Raw genomic sequence first — 18,844 nt, forward strand, 5'->3', positions numbered from 1 at the left:
GACTAACAAATTTATTAGAGCATAAGCTTTCGTGAGCTACAGCTCACTTCATCAGATGCATTCAGTGGAAAATGCAGTGGGGAGATTTATATACACAGAGAACATGAAACAATGGGTGTTACCATACACATTGTAATGAGAGTGATCAGGTAAGGTGACCTATTACTAGCAGGAGAGCAGGGAGGGGGGATGGGGGAACCTTTTGTAGTGATAATCAAGGTGGGCCATTTCCAGCAGTTGACAAGAACGTCTGAGGAACAGTGGGGTGGGTTGGGGGGGAAGGCAGGGAATAAACATGGGGAAATAGTTTTACTTTGTGTAATGACCCATCCACTCCCAGTCTCTATTCAAGCCTAAGTTAATTGTATCCAGATTGCAAATTAATTCCAATTCAGCAGTCTCTCATTGGAGTCTGTTTTTGAAGTCTTTTTGTTGAAGAATTGCCACTTTTAGGTCTGTAATCGAGTGACGAAAGAGATTGACGTGTTCTCTGACTGGTTTTTGAATGTTATAATTCTTGACGTCTGATTTGTGTCCATTTATTCTTTTATGTAGAGACTGTCCAGTTTGGCCAATGTACATGGCAGAGGGGCATTGCTGGCACATGATGGCATATATCATATTGGTAGATGTGCAGGTGAACGAGCCTCTGATAGTGTGGCTTATGTGATTAGACCCTATGATGGTGTCCCCCTGAATAGATATGTGGACACAGTTGGCAACGGGCTTTGTTGCAAGGATAGGTTCCTGGATTAGTGGTTCTGTTGTGTGGTGTGTGGTTGCTGGTGAGTATTTGCTTCAGGTTGGGGGGCTGTCTGTAAGCAAGGATTGGCCTGTCTCCCAAGATCTGTGAGAGTGATGGGTCGTCCTTCAAGATAGGTTGTAGATCCTTGATGATGCGATGGAGAGGTTTTAGTTGGGGGCTAAAGGTGATGGCTAGTGGCTTTCTGTTATTTTCTTTGTTGGGCCTGTCCTGTAGTAGGTAACTTCTGGGTACTCTTCGGGCTCTGTCAGTCTGTTTCTTCACTTCAATAGGTGGGTATTGTGTTGTAAGAACTCTATCAAGCCACTACCACCACCATCATTCCTTCCTCTGTGAGATTGAGGCATTTCAGAGCAGAAGTGATTCTGAACTAAAAACAGATGTGAGAACGTGAACTCAGACCTCTTATCAATAAAATATTTATGCACCTGTGCTTTAGTGCAATGCAGATTTGCATTCCATGCTTTGCATTCTTGGGAGTGAATAACATTGATTAAATCATTTCCGATTCATTAACCACTTTTCCTAGGGCTACTTCTGCAAATATAACCAGACAGTTATATTCAGTTGTGTTTATTAGCTGGTGTAACAGAGAAGTTACAGCTTCTGTAAACTGAAGAGCAGCCTGCCAAAGTGTGTTGTTCTGAATCTCAGCAGAAAGGAAAACACATCTAATGAATAATTAAAGCTAAAAGAGCAAACACTGCCTTGTGCTGTCTCTCATTTTTATGTCTAGCTTTCCTTAGACAATAGAAAATTTCAGTTCCAGGACTCAGATGAGTTCTCCTCTGTTCCTGTTCATTAAAACTGATCTTGTTTGTGATTTGTCTACATTTTGATTATTGCTGTTTCACTTGTTAGTTTTAAAATTTTTAGTCAATTGGGGATTAAATGTTTCAGTTGTAAGCTTTTAATTATCATTAGCCAGCCACTGTATACATACACGTATACCCTTTTTGATTCGTGTCACTATATCAGCATATCTATGCCAAACAGTGATTGTTAAGGAACAGTGGAGACGTGTATGCACACACACATAGCTGAAAAGGGATTCAGACTCAAGGAAAACAAAGACCACTTCCCATAAAAAGACCTAGGGTAGCCATCTGATCCTCCATCTCCCAAAGCCCTGCCAAACTGTCAATCTCTCTCCTCTCCTGCAGCCCATCCTCCCAAACATCTCCTCATTTTTCTGAGCTCTCCTTAGCTTCCTCCCTCCTACTTTCTTCCACAGCTCCCTTCCTCCCCACAGCCACCTCCTCCTTCCTTTCTCCCCCTGAGGTCTTATCTCTTCCTCCTTAATCACACCTCTCTTTAGTTTCTTCCTCCCCTTCCTCCTTCTCCTTTACTTGCCCATTCCTCCTCCCAAGCTGTATCTTTGCAGCTCCATTCTCCTGCATTTTCTCCACAGCTTCGCAAGAAGCGCCCCTCCCCCGGCCCCTCTGGCAATTTTGCCCACAGCCACTCCCTGCTGCCTCCCTTTCTTGCTGCTCATAGATCTCTATGACAGGTTTCAGAGTAACAGCCGTGTTAGTCTGTATTCGCAAAAAGAAAAGGAGGACTTGTGGCACCTTAGAGACTAACCAATTTATTTGAGCATGAGCTTTCGTGAGCTACAGCTCACTTCATCGGATGCATACCGTGGAAACTGCAGCAGACTTTATATACACACAGAGAATATGAAACAATACCTCCTCCCACCCCAGAAAACCTGGATTTGTGCTGGAAATGGCCCAACTTGATGATCACTTTAGATAAGCTATTACCAGCAGGACAGTGGGGTGGGAGGAGGTATTGTTTCATATTCTCTGTGTGTATATAAAGTCTGCTGCAGTTTCCACGGTATGCATCCGATGAAGTGAGCTGTAGCTCACGAAAGCTCATGCTCAAATAAATTGGTTAGTCTCTAAGGTGCCACAAGTACTCCTTTTCTTTTTATAGATCTCTATGGCAATCAGCACCATGGTAGGTAGCTGGGCCCTTGTTTTCAGTCCATCTCTGAGTGCCAACAGGTGGTACCCCATCTCTACCCCGCCACCTCCACTTAGACAAGTAATATGGAGAGGAGACATCTGACTTTGTTATGGAGCTGGCTTGTACCAGTTATTTCAAGCCCTGTATATACTACTAATAATAATTAACTATCATTAAATCAACAATAACCCCGTGATGCAATAGGGCAGCCGTTCTCAAACTGTGGGTTGGGACTCCAAAGTGGGTCGAGACCCCATTTTAATGGGGTCGCCAGGGCTGGTGTTAGACTTGCTGGGGCCTGGGGATGATGCCGGAGCCTGAGCCCCACCACCAAGGGCTGAAGCTGAAGCCCAAGGGTGATGCTACACCCCCATATTCTTCATAGAGATATGCCTCTGATATGAATATGGCATAACTAAGATATGTTTTATGCAAGATGGGGAATGAGAGGTATCATTGGAGAGGTTATGATTTACTGAATGTAATTATCCAATTTGTATGTGTAACACTGATAGACCCCAGTATCGAACCAGGGACCTCTAGAATTTAGTGCATGAGCTTCTACAGCATGAGCTAAGAGCCAACTGGCTGTTAGCTAAGGCTGTACAGCGGACTCATTTTATATCTCTCTCTAAGTGGTCTCGGTGCCACCATATGGGACAGAACACCATGCCCAAGAGGTGTATGGGTTACATATGCATGTATCACCCAATCAGAGATATTCCAGATTATGTATTCCTTACCGCACCCGATTTTAAACCAAACTTCACACCCCTTGATAATCTGTACATTATTCCCTGATAACCAGAAATTTCTATGCTTAAACTCTGTACCGTTCACTTTTTTTAACATCCTCTTAATAAAAATTTTATTTCTGTATCTGAAGTTAGGAATGTTGACCATGTAACAATTACAACTGTGTTTTCACCTGGGGAACGCCCACCAGACAGTATGCAATCATACTGGAATGCGCCATTAGGGAGAACAATAGGACTTTGAAGATACTAATCTCCCTCCTTCCTGAGACCTTTCCTGGGATGCTGCTTTGACAGTGCAGGGTCATGTGAGCCTGTCACCTAGTACTGAACACCATCTTGGACTGCTGGTATTTTTCCACTAGGAAGGGTTGGGGGTCAAACTGGGAAACAAAGGTTTCCTGCCATATGCAAATCCTATTTAAGGCTGGGGAGTGAGTTAATCTAGGTTCTTCTCCACTGCCTCTCGACCCAAGAAGGAAGACTGCTGAGAACACCTGAAGAAACAAAGGAACTAAGCTGCAGGGGGAGGGGTGTGTGGCAAGAAAGGTTTAGCCTGGGAAAGGATTACCTAGAGATATAAGCAACAAGCAGTACAGTTTACCTTCAAGAAACTCTGCAACCTGCACAAAACAAGATTTAGGGTGAGAATTTGCTACTATTAACCAATTAATTTAGTGTAAATAAGCTTAGTTTGTGTGTTTTATTTTATTTGCTCAGTAATCTGCTTTGATCTGTTTGCTATCCCTTATAATCACTTAAAATCTACCTTTTGTAGTTAATAAACTTGTTTTTTGTTCATTCTAAAACCAGTTAGTGTAACTCATAATGGTGCGGGGGGGGGAAAGATGTGCATATCTTCCTCCACACTGAGGGAGGGGGTGGATTTCATGAGCTTGCGCTGTGTAGATCTCTATGCAGCACAAGACAATATAATTTTGGGTTTGTATCCCAAAGGAGGTGTGCACTTGAGTGCTGAGCAATCCCTGAGCTGAGTCATCCCACACAGAGCTGATCTCAGTGTCTATTTTACACATAGGTAGGGACACACCCAGCTGCAGAATGTGTGTGCTGGAGAGGGCTTGAGGGCCTGGCACAGCAGGATAGGGTTAGGGAGCCCAAGCTGGTGGAACGGGTGGGCTCAGTGGGACTCCAATATATCAGGACTCCAATATATCCCCTGGAGTGGGGAGCTACCCATCACAGCGGGGCTCAGGTTTGGCTTTAGGCTTTGCTCCCCCGCCTGGGGCGGTGGGGCTCAGGCTTTGGTTTTGCCCCCCACACACACACACACCTGGGGTTGTGGGGCTTGGGTGGGCTCCGGCTTCAGTCCCCCCTCCTGGGGTCATGTAGTAATTTTTGTTGTCAGAAGGGGGTCACAGTGCAATGAAGTTTGAGAACCCCTGCAATAGGGTCATGACTTTGCATATCCTTCAGACCTGCTTTCTTTATATTTTCTTCCCAGGTTGCATTTAATTTTCAGGAGCATTTTTGATCCCTTTATTTTTCACTCTAGATCCTGGTCTTTCTAACTGCATCCCAACTATGTTTCAAAGGTTAGGCATCATCTTTGGGTGTCCAACTGTATAATACAGTTTCCTCAGGGGGATTGCATGGTCTGTCTCGGTGGCCTACCCTTTGTGCTAATGCAGCTCTGTGGTGGGCTTGAAACCTTTGGCTCAGGTTCTCTGAAATGCAGCCATCATCAAGGTCTGGACCTGAAGCAGCTGGTCGCATCTCCTTCTCCTAACCTTTGGATCCCTTGTAGTCATTTGTCTTGCTTCGGTCCTGCATCACTGATTGTGCGTCATCAATCTCTGGAGATTGCTTCTATGTATAACTCTCAATAATTTGGCATAGAGATGAGGAAAACATATTTGCTCTGAAATGAATAAGGACCCAGATCAAGGTTGCTATATTGTAGAGCCAGATATATTGTAGGCATTCCCTACAATTAAAAAGATTTATGGAGTGATGTTTCCTTATTACTTCTTTAATATCCAATTTTTTAAAAAAAGTGTCATCAAAGAGACAAAGTTTGGTGATGGATAACCACAGATTGAAGAGACATACGGAAATTTTACATGATGGCAGCAGAGTCAAAATACCCCATGCATTCCTAATCAGTTGATTAATGCGCTTGTGCATCACACCTTCCCAAATGTAACACTTTTCCTTCGAAAGTTTTTATGGTATCAATAAAAAGGCTTGTAACCTTATATTGGGGATTGTTGTCTTTATGGCTCTGAGCTGTGATGTCACCAGCCAGTCATTACAATCGTTCCCGTGCAATTACAGGAGTTCCTGAAATCAACTATTTTCTATTGTATACATTTGTATTGTGTTCTGATTCTTACCTGTGCACAACGTAAGCACTGGAGCTTACTCATACAAATAGTTCTTACTCCTGGAAACCACCTCACTTTACAAACAGGACTGATTCCTCTCTTGCCTACTCAAGATTTACACTGTTGTAATTCCATAGATTTCAGTTGAGTTATTCCTGCTTTACACCAAGGCAAGTGATAGAAGTGTCATGCCCTGTGCTTTTAGCCCAGTGCCACAGGAATTCTGATGCTATCCCTTCAGATGTCATGAAGAAAAGCTTTGATGTACAGTGGCCTCTGCCCTGGGAACTGAGCGGATTGGATCCAAGAAGGATGTGTTTAACAAAAGAAAAGGAGTCAAACAATAGAGGGTAATTTAGAACAATTTCCCTTTAAAGTGTCAAGGCAATGCTTTCCTTTGCCATAATTTCTGTACTATCTGTCAAGGTAAAGATGTTCTTTGCTATTGTAGCAGACTGAATAATCAGGTCTATGCTAGGAAATAAGTACTATGATGACATGTACATTTCTGATTCATCATGAGATCTCACAAGTGGTAGCATTAATGTGAGCTACTCTTTCTACTTTCCAGTAACCATACCATTAACGCATGTCACCAACATGTACTGTGGAAATGTATCCCACCAGCCTTTGTAGGCTTTTATGGAAAAAGTGCTAGGTGAGTATGAAAGTCAGAAAGCAACCTAGGATGCTGGACTGTGAAGGGGTCAAAGGGTGTTGACTGCTCCCAGTCCAAATCCTGCTGGCTCACTGGAAGTGAACATTTCCTTGCATAACAGCCTCCCTTCAAGAAAAAGTTAGGTTGGTGATGTAATGTAACAAGCCACATGAACAGTGAAGAAAGTCTAGGTGCCCAGGAAGAATTGGAGATGGGTCTAAGCCACGACATTTAGATCTGGACTCTTGTTTTTTTGTTTGGTCTGTTATATGCCAGATACACACTTGAGAAGCTGATCTAATCATCCTCAAAGATTGCCACAGTGTGTTGGTTCTTACCATTTACAAAGCTAGCTTGTTCAAGTTACAAATCACAACTCTCCTACCAAGGTGGATGAAGGAAATTCAGCAGCTCTAAGTACAGAGATTTTGTAGTTCCAAGAGGCTCTACAAGAAGGAAGAGCTAGTGGGGAGTTGGCAGCATCTTAAGAACGTGTATGGAAAAGTGAGACAACAGAAGATCAAGGGAATCTGGCCTTAACAGTATGCTGAGTATATTTACTTCACTTCAGAAAGCAGCACTCATGCCTTGTATATGCTCACATTAATGTCAAAGTATAAATTAACGAGGGAATTTGGAAGGACGTAAATGTCCATTCCTTTATCTTTTCTCCTGAGGAATTGACGGACCAGGATGTAGACTTTAGAATTGTGCTGTGCTCACAAAAGAGAGTCCCCTCAAGTCTTGGTTGATCACCATGTTAATGAGGAAGAATTGATAAGAATCTAGACTATAGGAAACTAGATGGATTAAACCAAACTAACTCGCCCTTAAGGGAAACTCAATCCTAGTAATGCTAGCAGTGGGGAAAAGCACTGTTTGACAATGTGAAAATAAATATGGGTTGTCACTCTGCGATTATGAATGCTACATCAAACAGGATGACTATCTGATCTCAAAGTTGTAACAGACAAAACTGACATTTCAGGCCCCTCTAATGATTGACAGACTAGCAGCAGCCTATCCTCTGCCCTGAAAGAGACTTCCTGGTGTATGTTGTCATATGCAGAGGCCAGGAAAGAGAAATGAGAAAGAATTGGCTTTTGTTCTGGATGAAAATGTATTTGACGTCTAGGTGGATACAATCCATTCAACCCTAATATAAACAGAGAGTAGCACTGATGTCCTTGGACGTATTCTGGGTTTATTCCAGCATGAATGAAGTCAGGATGATGCGGGATATTTGGAGGCATTGGAGGTATTCTGGGTTTATTCCAGTATGAATGAAGTCAGGATGATGCGGGATATTTGATTGAAGATGCTGTCCTCATTGGTGCCTGCAAGCTATTATTTCTAGAGCTACCATGTGGCCCCAGTTAGTATGAAATTTGACATTTGCCTGATGAGAAAAAATATTAATATTCAATGCAGAGAGCAACATCTGCACCATATCCCAGGAGACATCAGTGCCTGGAGTAAGGCAGTAGTTCTCCGAGATGGCTGGAGAACTTTGCGTAGGATGACGTGAATATTCAATAACGTTTGCTGGAGATCAGCGATGATGATAGATTCCAACCTTGTGAAATTAAAGAGCATTTGAAGAGAAAAGGGTGTGGCAGGGGACAAGAAGTTCCAGCTTCCCAAACTACTACTGAGCCTCTTGCTATTTATGGCTGCAAAAGTCACACACTCAAGACACCAAATAGGTCACTTCAGAAATGTGGTGCTCCAGCCACGCTGCATGCTAAGACTATTATGGAAAACTATTAATATAAGTATCATAGCAATGCCTAGTTAGTGCCATTAGCGGGGGGTGAGGGGGGTGGAGGAGAACACTTTAACTATTTAGGTTCCAAGCAAAGAAAGAGGATAGAGCTTATGGAAGGATACCAAAGGGGAAACTGCAAAGGGAAATAAGACTAGACAATGTCGTACAGTGGATGAGGTTAGTGAAAGCAGAAGCTCTTAAGAATGGTGAGCAAAACGCATGTCCTTCCCCCATAGACAATGCATGATAAATAAGGACTCTGGTACTATGACACGATGAGCTGCCTCATGGGTTGGAGGGCTTAGGGCTAAGCCAACCCTGATTACAGCTTGAGCCCCACCTGAGAGGAATCAGGTGATTCCAGTACAAAAGGAGCCGGAAGTTGCAGCGACGTGAAGAAGTCCAGAAACCTGTAGCTAGGTCCATAGACATTGTTGGGAGCCAGGAGTCTCCTGCAGTGCCAGAATCAGTGAGGGGGGCTCAAGAAGCAGGAGAGAGTGAGGAAAACTCTTCAGGAGCGAAGCCTGGAAAATACCTTGTGCAAGCCGGTGAGAGACTGCAAAGGCCCAGCTGGAAAGACTGTGGAAAACGACAAACTCCCGGCAGGAGGAGCTGGGAAGCAGAAAGACAGACAGCCCCTCAAGACTGTGCCCAGCTGTTTGGGTGGGTCTGTATCCAGCTGAAACTGGGATGAAGACTGAGAGTCGATGTTCTATTTTTGGATTATCAGGAGAGAGTCACTGAACTGGGGCTGGGACCTAGAGGGTCAGTATGCATCTGGGAACTCAATAAATTGAACCCTAAGAGGGGATGGTTTGAACGACCTTTGAACTGAGTTCTTAAAGGACCATGAAGAGGAGGAAAGAGGCAAAAGTGCTGTAGAGGGGCCTCTGGCCACAAGGGGGTGTTTGGAAGGTGGCCCCCAGCTGTGTTCCAGGTACTCAGCACTCTAGGGAGAGAAGAGAATTACTAAACAGAGCTAAGGTTAATTGGGGGGATCAAGGTGGTTGTACTGAGCATGTGGAGTGACTGGATAACCTGAGAAGTGTTCCTAGAATTGAACATGCCGTTGCCAGACTTGTAGGAAATGGAGGCAGCTAAGAACATAACCCTGTTTAAAAACAGACCGTAATCCTCCTCTGCCAGCATCGGCTAATTTGAAGCTGTGTAGGTCTAAAGAAGATCACAGCTGCAGCTTGGATGTGGAGCAAAACCACCCTGCAGCATATTTCATCCAGCTGCAAGGAGGCCAGTATGGCCAGAGTCATGGCCAGGTGTTAAAAGGGCTATATTTAAAAAAAAAGAATAAAAAGAAAGCAGGAGCAGGACTCAGCGGCCACTAGTAGTTATTCAGCTTGTATCAGTGAGAGGGAGACATTGCACTGAGCATTAGAAAGGATCCATCGGGCGGGGGGGTCTTATCACTGCAGAAGATAAGAAAATCAGAGACCGGAAAAGGCGATTTATTTGTCCCACCAGACAACAGGAGATGGTTGAAAAGAAGAGCCCAAAGAGTTTGTTAGAGCTGACAACTGCTGAGGAAAACAGTGGAGGCAAATTCAGTGCATTAATGCTGACATTTTAAAACAAGGATTTCCTTTTCGGAGAAGCACAATAAGAGAACGGAGAATGCACAGAGCCAGATTCTGATCTCAGGTTACCTCGGGGTAAACTCAGATCTGCTCCAGGGTCAGTGAGAGCAGAATATGGCCTATAGACTCTAATTAAGCAGGTAATTCCTTACTATTAAAAAATTAGATGAATTCTCAGAGTTATGGAAAGAGAGACAGAGACAGGAGATGAAACCGTCAGAGGTAGAGGTTATCCAGGCTCTGAGGAGACTTCAATGACTGTAGAGAGGAAGAGGAGCCAGAACTGACTTAAAACCCTTTGAAAGAAGGCGCAAAATCTGCCTGGAGTCAGCAGAGGGCTTGATGATTACAGTCAGAGTGCAGAAGGCTAGATGTAAAGGATTAGTTAGCACTGTACTTGTGAAGAGAGGGTAGGGTGAGTACATGAGAATTTTAGGACAAGGAGATGCTGGACAGAGACAATGAATTTTCCTTCTCTCAGATGTGATGAAATATTAAATAGACACAAGGGTAGCTTATGAGAAAAACTGATCGAGTCACCCCAGTGAAGAGAACAAAAGTCCTCTAGCTTATGATCTCTGACACGGTGCTTTTCTAACAGCCAGTGTGAGGTTAAAGTTATCCTTGTCATGATGTCAAAAGTTCAGGTTGTGATGAGAGCAGCAGAGAGCCACCGCCTTACTCTTCATTCATAGAAAAATATACTTAGAAGTTGCAATACCATCTTTTTTTCTAAAGATCTTTTCATTACAAGTTAGGGCACATGCTGTTTGCTGGACAGAGCATCAAGGAGAGAGCATCAGTGAGCCCCTAAATCGTGATGGGCCACATTGTGCTGACAATCTGAGAGGTACCTGACCCCATAAGTTATTCATTCCAATGAGCAGCAAGAGACTATTCAACACGAGTAGCAGAGTCCTTATAGAAGAATCTGGCCCCATGTTAGATTTTTGGGAAACAGGAATGGATTAGAATTAATCCAACGTCCAAGTCCAAGTGTGAGGTTCTATTACGTAAGGAAACAACTCCTGGATCTTGCAATACCTGTGATACCATTGTTCCCCCTTTTCCCCCCACCCACTTCCACTACAGAACATTGCCCCAATTCAGCGCTTGAGTGGGTTCCTCAATTGTGGCCGCTATTACAAAAGATGTGACTTAAGGCTCTGTGCATCAACAGTGCAATTCATAAAACTGACCTTTAAGATGAAGCAAATGCAAACCAGGATGTGGCCAAACTGTCAGGACTCACAAGGGTGTCATGCAGCATCTGCCTCAGCCACTGTCAGTGACTTTCAGAAGGAAGCTGGACTTTGGGTCTTTGAGCATCACAAAGATTGTTCAACTACCAAGCAGCTTTCAAAGCCGAAAGACCCAATAAATGTGTATTTTACCTCCCAAGGTTTCTTTCTCCACTAGCTTCCCCCTCCCTGACAATGAAGCCAGTGTGAGATGGCCAATTCACACCTGGCATGTTCTGCACACCACCTGCATCTGTGGGCATGATTTCCTTTATAATGACAGCATTAAACATCTTTTGGCAAAGGCTCACAAAATCTATACTTGTTTGAGGCACTTAAATAAAAGCCCATGAAATTCTTTGAGAACAGCAGGAGATAAACAATCGACCTATGGACAAATTAATGTAGAAAGTGACAAGTCAAGAAAATTCTATTTCTTTATAAGCAGAGTGGGCAGCTGGAAATAGCAAAACCCCAGACGTGAACATAAGGAACATGTAACAGATTCTGAACCAGAATGTCTTAGGAGCATCAAGTCCCTTCTGAACTGGCCATTTGATAGTTTGAGTATGGCTTGGGTAAAACCTAGCTGAAACCGAGGGATGTAACTACCACCCTTAATTTAAGAAGCCATTAAACTCCTTTATGGAACCAGCTGAAATAATGGGAATCTTTACCCAAAATATAGGCACGTGTGTGAGGCCACTCAGGTATCCAAACTGCATGGGAAGAGGGATTTCACGGGGTTTTATTTGATGGAGCCGTATATGTCTGTGAGAGAAGCAGGAGAAAAGACTAAAGAAACAGACTCAGAGAAGCAGCAAGGAAGCATCAGACACAGTCACAGAAGTAATGGTAGCATGACCCTGAGAAAATGCTAAGAGAGTGAATTTGAGCTAGGTGCTGTCTGGAAAGGTGGCATAGAAATTGTTTCCTACTGTTTAATTCCTGCTGCATTCAGGGAAACAGGACTTTGTATATGCTTTGTAAACATACAGGATTGCATCAAAGAAATACTTGGCTCCACCATCAATTTCTATTCCTAACGAGAAGAAACCACAGGACCCTGAATAATGGCAAATCATTCAAGTCAAAAAGGGGTAGCAGAAGAGAAAGGGGAAAGAGAAAAAAAGTAAATTTTGTGGATCTTATTCTGCACTGTGGTTTCTGCTGGTGAAACTGTACTGAGGTTGGTATAGTTTTGCCAGTGTAAAACCAGAGTAATGAATGCAGAGCACAGCCAGGCTCACCAATTCTAAACTTTGCAGAGAGAGTCAGCAATTTCTGATGTACACAATCTCCTTAGTTTGCAAGCCACACTGCAAAATATTTCAGAACTTTCCAGGCATGAGAACGATGTAAGAAATAAAAAAAATTTAAAAAAATGTAACAATTGCCATTCTCCCCAGATATGGTCTAGCTATCCTGGGTGTCTCTCTGTTACTGGATGTATTTTTTCCTTTCCTCAAATTAGAAATGCAAAAGTATTTTATTTAAAAAATAGTAATAAAAATGTGTGGTATTTGTTAGATGGACATTGCGCTCCTGTAGCTTTTCAGTTATAATTGCTACCCTTCTTTTCCTGTTGTTTGCAATGTTACCCTCGAATCAACCCTCTCGACTGATGATTTCAGAAGATGTGCCTATTAAACAGTCAGGTTTTAGCTGTAAAATTTGGCTGTTGGTCAGCCCTGGAAATTGCCGTCCATGGTTTAACCTCAAAACCGATACAGCAAGGGGAACAACAGGGCAGCCTTCGTCCATTGCCCATCCCCGTGCAAATTACGGTCCTTGTGCCTGGAGTGCAGCCTCTCCCTGAAATAAACCCAACTCTCGACCCACCTTCAGATCCCGCCTCAAGATCCATTTCTGGTGTGATACCTGTAAGAAATCAGACAATTGGGTGATAGCTAGGATGTGCCACTGTTTTTTAATATTTACCTAAAAATAAATTATATTTAAGTTGAAAATGAAGGCTGCTTTGGTAAAAGCAAATTGTGCATCGGCTCATTGATGTCATCACATTTTCTGGTTTTTGTTACCCTTTGTACAGGTGTAGGATAGAATATGGGCTAATTTAAGCAAATGAGCAAGCAACATAGCCGGAGCACATTGCATTCGTTCTGTGACTACACAAAACACATTGTTGTGAAGCAGTTAGCATTGCTACACACATATCACACCTGACTCAAACCCCAGTAAAGGCAAAGCTAAACCACCTGAGAGCGCATGCCCTGTTCTCCTCCATCCACAGGCACACACTTTGCTAGTGTCACAGTTAGGGTCTGCTACACATCATGCACTGCAGCCTTAGCTCTTCCCCACTCAACTGTCCCCTCTCCAAACTCCCCTCACTTTACACCTCCTCATCTATTGTTGGGAGTGGACTACATCCACCCTGATCGAATTGACCCTGTTAACACTGGTTCTCCACTTGTGAGGTACCTCCCTTCTTTTCATGTGCCAGTATATTATGTCTGCATCTGTAATTTTCACTCCATGCATCTGAAGAACTGGGGTTTTTACCCATGAAAGCTGATGCTCAAATAAATCTGTTAGTCTTTAAGGTGCCACCGGACTCCTTGTTGTTTTTGTGGATACAGACTAACACGGCTACCCCCTGATACTTCACTTTACACTATTACTTGTAGAGATTTGAGGCACAACATACTACAGCCTGGTTGATGTAGGATAGTGTTGGGTTGGCACTGCAGGGGGTAGCTTGCTCAAAGTGTGTGATAAAAAACTGGCATCCTTGGAGAGGACAATAACGATTTTTGTCTGAAGTGTCTAAATTGATGCTTAACTTGGTAATCTCATCAATAAGGGAAAATGGGGAGGCTGAAGGAGGACCCTGCAAATGGAGCAGCACCCTTGCTGTGCAAGCACAGAATGTTAATGAAGAGGGATGGGGGACCAGCCAGAACCATCTCTCCTCCCGCTGCTATGAACACCTCCTTCTCTAAACACGTGCTTGGAGCAGAAAGGCACAAAAGTGCTATTGACACAAAAACCCTGCACTAAATGCCCTCTGCTGTAATGGTGCCAGCCTCTTGCATGGTGGAAGTGTACGTTAAATGACAACAAAACACTAACAGCATGGAACCATCCCCTGGCGTATAGTTTCCGGGATTGGGGGGGAGGAAGGGAGGTAGCAAAAGCATGGACAGCCTTGACTAGTACGCTCAAATATTTAAGGACTCCACCTTCCAGTATTGCGCTGGAAATGCTTTTATAAATCATTAGGGAATGTTATTACTGACAAGAACAGAGCATGGTGAATGACTAGGATGATTAAAGGTAATCTAGATAAGGCTGTGGGTGCTGCAACACATGGTCAAGAAAATACAGGGAGGAAAAGAATCCTTGAAACCCGAATTCCAATGGCAGCAAAGCAGCACCGTCTTTATCCCTGGTATCCAGGATTTTGGGAAAGTTCAGATCTAGGTCAGAAGATAACTGGTCAGTCTAGTCTCTCTTATGGGCCTGAATTGGAAGCTTGAATCTGTATGCTTTTCCTTCCTTTGGAAAGTTCAGATCTGGAACTGAACATCACTGCTCAGGCATGCCTTTAACTAGAAAGCCCAGAACAATACCAGTGCCATGATTGCTAAGCTAGTCAAATACTCAGGTTGAAAGAGATGGATAACTGTATGACTGTCATAAAAATAAAGGGAATGGTAACCACCTTTCTGTATACAGTGCTATAAAATCCCTCTTGGACAGAGGCAGAACCCTTTCACCTGTAAAAGAAGCTAAGATAGCCTCACTGGCACCTGACCAAAATGACCAATGAGGAGACAAGATACTTTCAAAGCTTGGGGGGGACGACAACAAAGGGTCTGGCTGTGTGATGCTTTTGCCAGGAACAGATCGGGAATGCAGTCTCAGCAACTTCTGTTAAGTTAGTAAGTAATCTAGCTAGAAATGCATTAGATTTCCTTTTGTTGAAAGGCTGGTAAAATACGCTGTGCTGAATGGAATGTATATTCCTGTTTTTGTAACTTAAGGTTTTTCCTAGAGGGATTCTCTGTGTTTTTAATCTGATTACTCTGTAAGGTACTTACCATCCTGATTTTACAGAGGTGATTCTTTTATCTTTTCTTTAATTAAAATTCTTCTTTTAAGAACCTGATTGATTTTTCATTGTTCTTAAGATCCAAGGGTTTGGGTAGGTGTTCACCTGTAAAAATTGGTGAGGATTTTTATCAAGCCTTCCCCAGGAAAAGGGGTGTAGGGCTTTGGGGGATATTTTGGGGGAAGACGTCTCCAAATGGGCTCTTTCCCTGTTCTTTGTTTAACACGCTTGGTGGTGGCAGCATACAGTTCAAGGACAAGGCAAAGTTTGTACCTTGGAGAAGTTTTTAACCTAAGCTGGTAAAAATAAGCTTAGGGGGTCTTTCATGCAGGTCCCCACATCTGTCCCCACTCTGTACTCTAGGGTACAGATATTAGACATTGTACTGGAATCCTCTGTCTTCTTCTACATTTCACAGCTTTTGTACTTTCTGTAGGCCATTACCACTTGTTGTGGGAAGTGCTTCATGTTTTGTTCAAACTCAGTTTTGGTACAGTCCTTAGTTACTTTATTTTTGTTTTGATTGGTTCAAGCAAAGAGAAGACTCTGCAGCTGTGCTAATAAGCAAAGAGATGCTGTTATGCTCACCACAATTTCCTGGCTGACCATTTTTCTACAGCCTCCATGTGAACTGCTCTGAATTTTGCACCAGTCTGATTTCAAAGTTTAGTCCTACGAAAAAATGTTGGTTGCATTTTTTGGGCCAGTTCTGCCACAAACTTTGTTACTGTAGCCTACTGCAGTTTATGTGGCCAAAAAACAACAACAATTTGGGTGATAACCAATATATCACGGGAGTTCTTGACAGTGAGGTTGAGCCATGCAGAGATTTTTGTAAGCTCCCACTGAGCTTACAAAATGTATCTAGCCTGTTGCTGTTACTACCCATGAAATACCAGATGTTAGACAAGAGTCGGAACCCAAATACTTGATCTGAACTGCAACAAACTTATTGGGAGAGAAGTTTTGGAATCCAGACTTTGATTCAGTTTCAAATGTCACAGCTGCCTATTCCTTCTATAAGTTGCCAAAGGGAAACCCCAGATCCCAACACCCGTGAAAGTTGGAAGGGGATTTGAAATCTAGATGTATTCTAGAAATGTCTGACTTGTGTAGCTTCATCATGTGTACCTACCTGTTTGTATTCTTTCATGTGAATTTATTGGTGTTGAAATGTTCCAGATGCACGGCCCTGGAAAATGAAAGGCTCTATCCATGGGACAGGAATAGCATGGGTAGCAGCAGTGCAATATTTCCCCATCTTACCCTGTCAATGTGTTTAAACCCCTACATGAAAGGACGCCCCTCTAAGGATGAGATCGAAATCCAAGTCTTGATATCCATCCAGTTCTTGGCTTCTCTGTTCACACTACCAAAAATGGCATCATCTGAAAAATCAGGATTTGTTATCGAGACACTGGTCTTTCAGGAACAAAACTGAGATCACCAGGTGGCTGCACATAAGCAAAAAAAACAGCTGACAGATTATAACAATTTGGGCTGCGTTTGACTTCCTTACTGAGCGGTGAACAGCTCCATAACTCATTGTGAATCTCCTGAATTACATAGTCCGCCATACAGCTGTTGCCATTAAAAAGCCAGCATTTATGAATACTTACCACATCATACTCTCTGTGATACTAGAGTTATTTCCTGTTTGCAACAAGGGGCAATGCTTCATTAACTGTGTCGGGAGTCACAACGTTTGGAAAATGTTGACTTAAAACAAAACATTCCTCTCCTACACATCGCTTTTAAAAAAATGAATGGGAGGAAAAATTATGTCTGAATAGGGAAATTGGCATCTGGACACAGCCAAGCATCTCAAAGAAATAACCACCCCAATTTCACATGCTCAGAGAGTATGTTGTGTTGAGAAAGAGTCACTTTCATTTAATGAACTGCTGTAAAAATAAGCTTTTGAGATGGTTAAAAACTATATTTTGGACAGATTGCCTCATTTAAGAGCCATAAAAGAGCAGCAAACCAGCCTAGAGCGAACAAAGGGCAGTACTGCAAAATATGCTTAGCAGATATTAATTCACAACTGAACTGCTGTGAATCATCTTGCAGACAATTCAGGTGGGTCATTTACACACACAGGATATGCTACTTAGCTGTTGTTTAGAGCCACTGAAATGAATTATAGAGAATATTCCCGAGCAGTTATCACAAATAAAGTAGCCGTGCCACTTTATCCTGGGAATGAATTCAACGAACTGTGTAGTAGCAAGACCTGCAGTTGAGAGCCAAAGAGCACAGCAGAAATCCCCTGGCTGAGTCATTCTTTTCTAGAAAATCCTTATTATGAGTAAAGTAAATCCACAGCCATATCCTAGAACAGGGGTGGGCAAACTTTTTGGCCCAAGGGCCACATCGGGGTTGCAAAACTGTATGGAGGGCCGGGTAGGGAAGGCTGTGCCTCCCCAAACAGCCTGGCCCCCACCCCCTATTCATCCCCTCCCACTTCCCGCCCCCTGACTGCTCCCCTCAAAATCCCCAACCCATCCAACCCCCTCCAGCACTTTGTTCCCTGATTGCCAACCGGCACCCTCTGCCCCTTATCCAACCCCCCGGCCCCAACCCCCTTACCATGCCGCTCAGAGCAGCAATGTCTGGCAGCCACACAGCCCGGCCGGAGCCAGACATGCTGCCGCGCAGCCCCGCCGGAGCACGCAGCCCCACCACCCAGAGAGCTGCCCACACGGCAGCATGACTGCGGGGTAGGGGGGACAGCAGGGGAGGGGCCAGGGCCTAGCCTCCCCATCCGGGAGCTCAGGGGCCAGGCAGGATGGTCCCACGGGCCGGATGTGGGCCGCAGTTTGCCCACCCCGTCCTAGAAAATGCAGCTGTGCTCCTGCTAAAATGGTATATGATGATTTTCAAATCTTTGTTTGTACAACACCAAACCCCTCTGTGCAGTAGATAACTCACCTTGGATGAATTTTATTCCCTAGTGTGAGAGCACCGGTTAATGAATAATAGAAACACAAAGACTGATCTGCACTTTTGGGCCTTGCTCCTGCACTTTGTGGATGGATCCCTGGGTCCACATGAAGCTCACTGTGAGACTGGTGTCTAGATTATCTTGCTGATGTGAGGAAATTGAAGACCAAACGCTACAGGAGAATAAATGCCTCACAAGAGGGGGGAAAATGGAGCAGAACTAGCAGACGACCATTTATAAAGGTCCTTTTTCTGTGTGTGTGTTTTAATGTCTTGTTTGATTTGTTCTTGTTTAGGAATCTACAAAGGACATTGCTTCCGAATCAACCATTTCCCTGAGGACAATGACTATGACCATGACAGCTCGGAATACCTTCTCCGTAAGTGTCAAAATAACATGCCTCCTTAAGAAGGATAAGCAGTAGGGACAGGTGAGCTTGTTGGGGTAGCTAGATACAAACCTTCCTTAACTGAGAACCCAAGGTTTCTTCATCCATAGAGATTGCGCCACACTGCCAGTCTGGATCCAAAGAACCCCAGACTTTGGAGATGTTTGAAATCTGAACCTTGATCCAATCCAAATACTGCAAGTGGTCCCAGACCATATAATGGCCCAAACCATAACCCTGGGAAATCTCAATACTCACATCACATTGATGTTAATAAAAGTGACATTCGGGAGTGGGACACCAGGGACTTTGGCTCCAAACACACCCCAAAT

General features: G+C 43.6%; 1 protein-coding gene across 1 annotated transcript in view; it reads left to right on the forward strand.

Moving 5' to 3' along the window:
- The window catches only part of CACNG4 (calcium voltage-gated channel auxiliary subunit gamma 4), a 62,763-nt gene that overhangs the window by 25,994 nt on the left and 17,925 nt on the right, over window positions 1-18,844 (forward strand). Inside the window, exon 2 of the mRNA XM_073310738.1 lies at window positions 18,420-18,503. Coding sequence (XP_073166839.1) covers window positions 18,420-18,503 — 84 coding nt within the window. The remainder of the gene's footprint in view (window positions 1-18,419; window positions 18,504-18,844) is intronic.

Source organism: Lepidochelys kempii, chromosome 14, assembly GCF_965140265.1.
Source record: "Lepidochelys kempii isolate rLepKem1 chromosome 14, rLepKem1.hap2, whole genome shotgun sequence".
Lineage (NCBI taxonomy): Eukaryota > Metazoa > Chordata > Testudines > Cheloniidae > Lepidochelys > Lepidochelys kempii.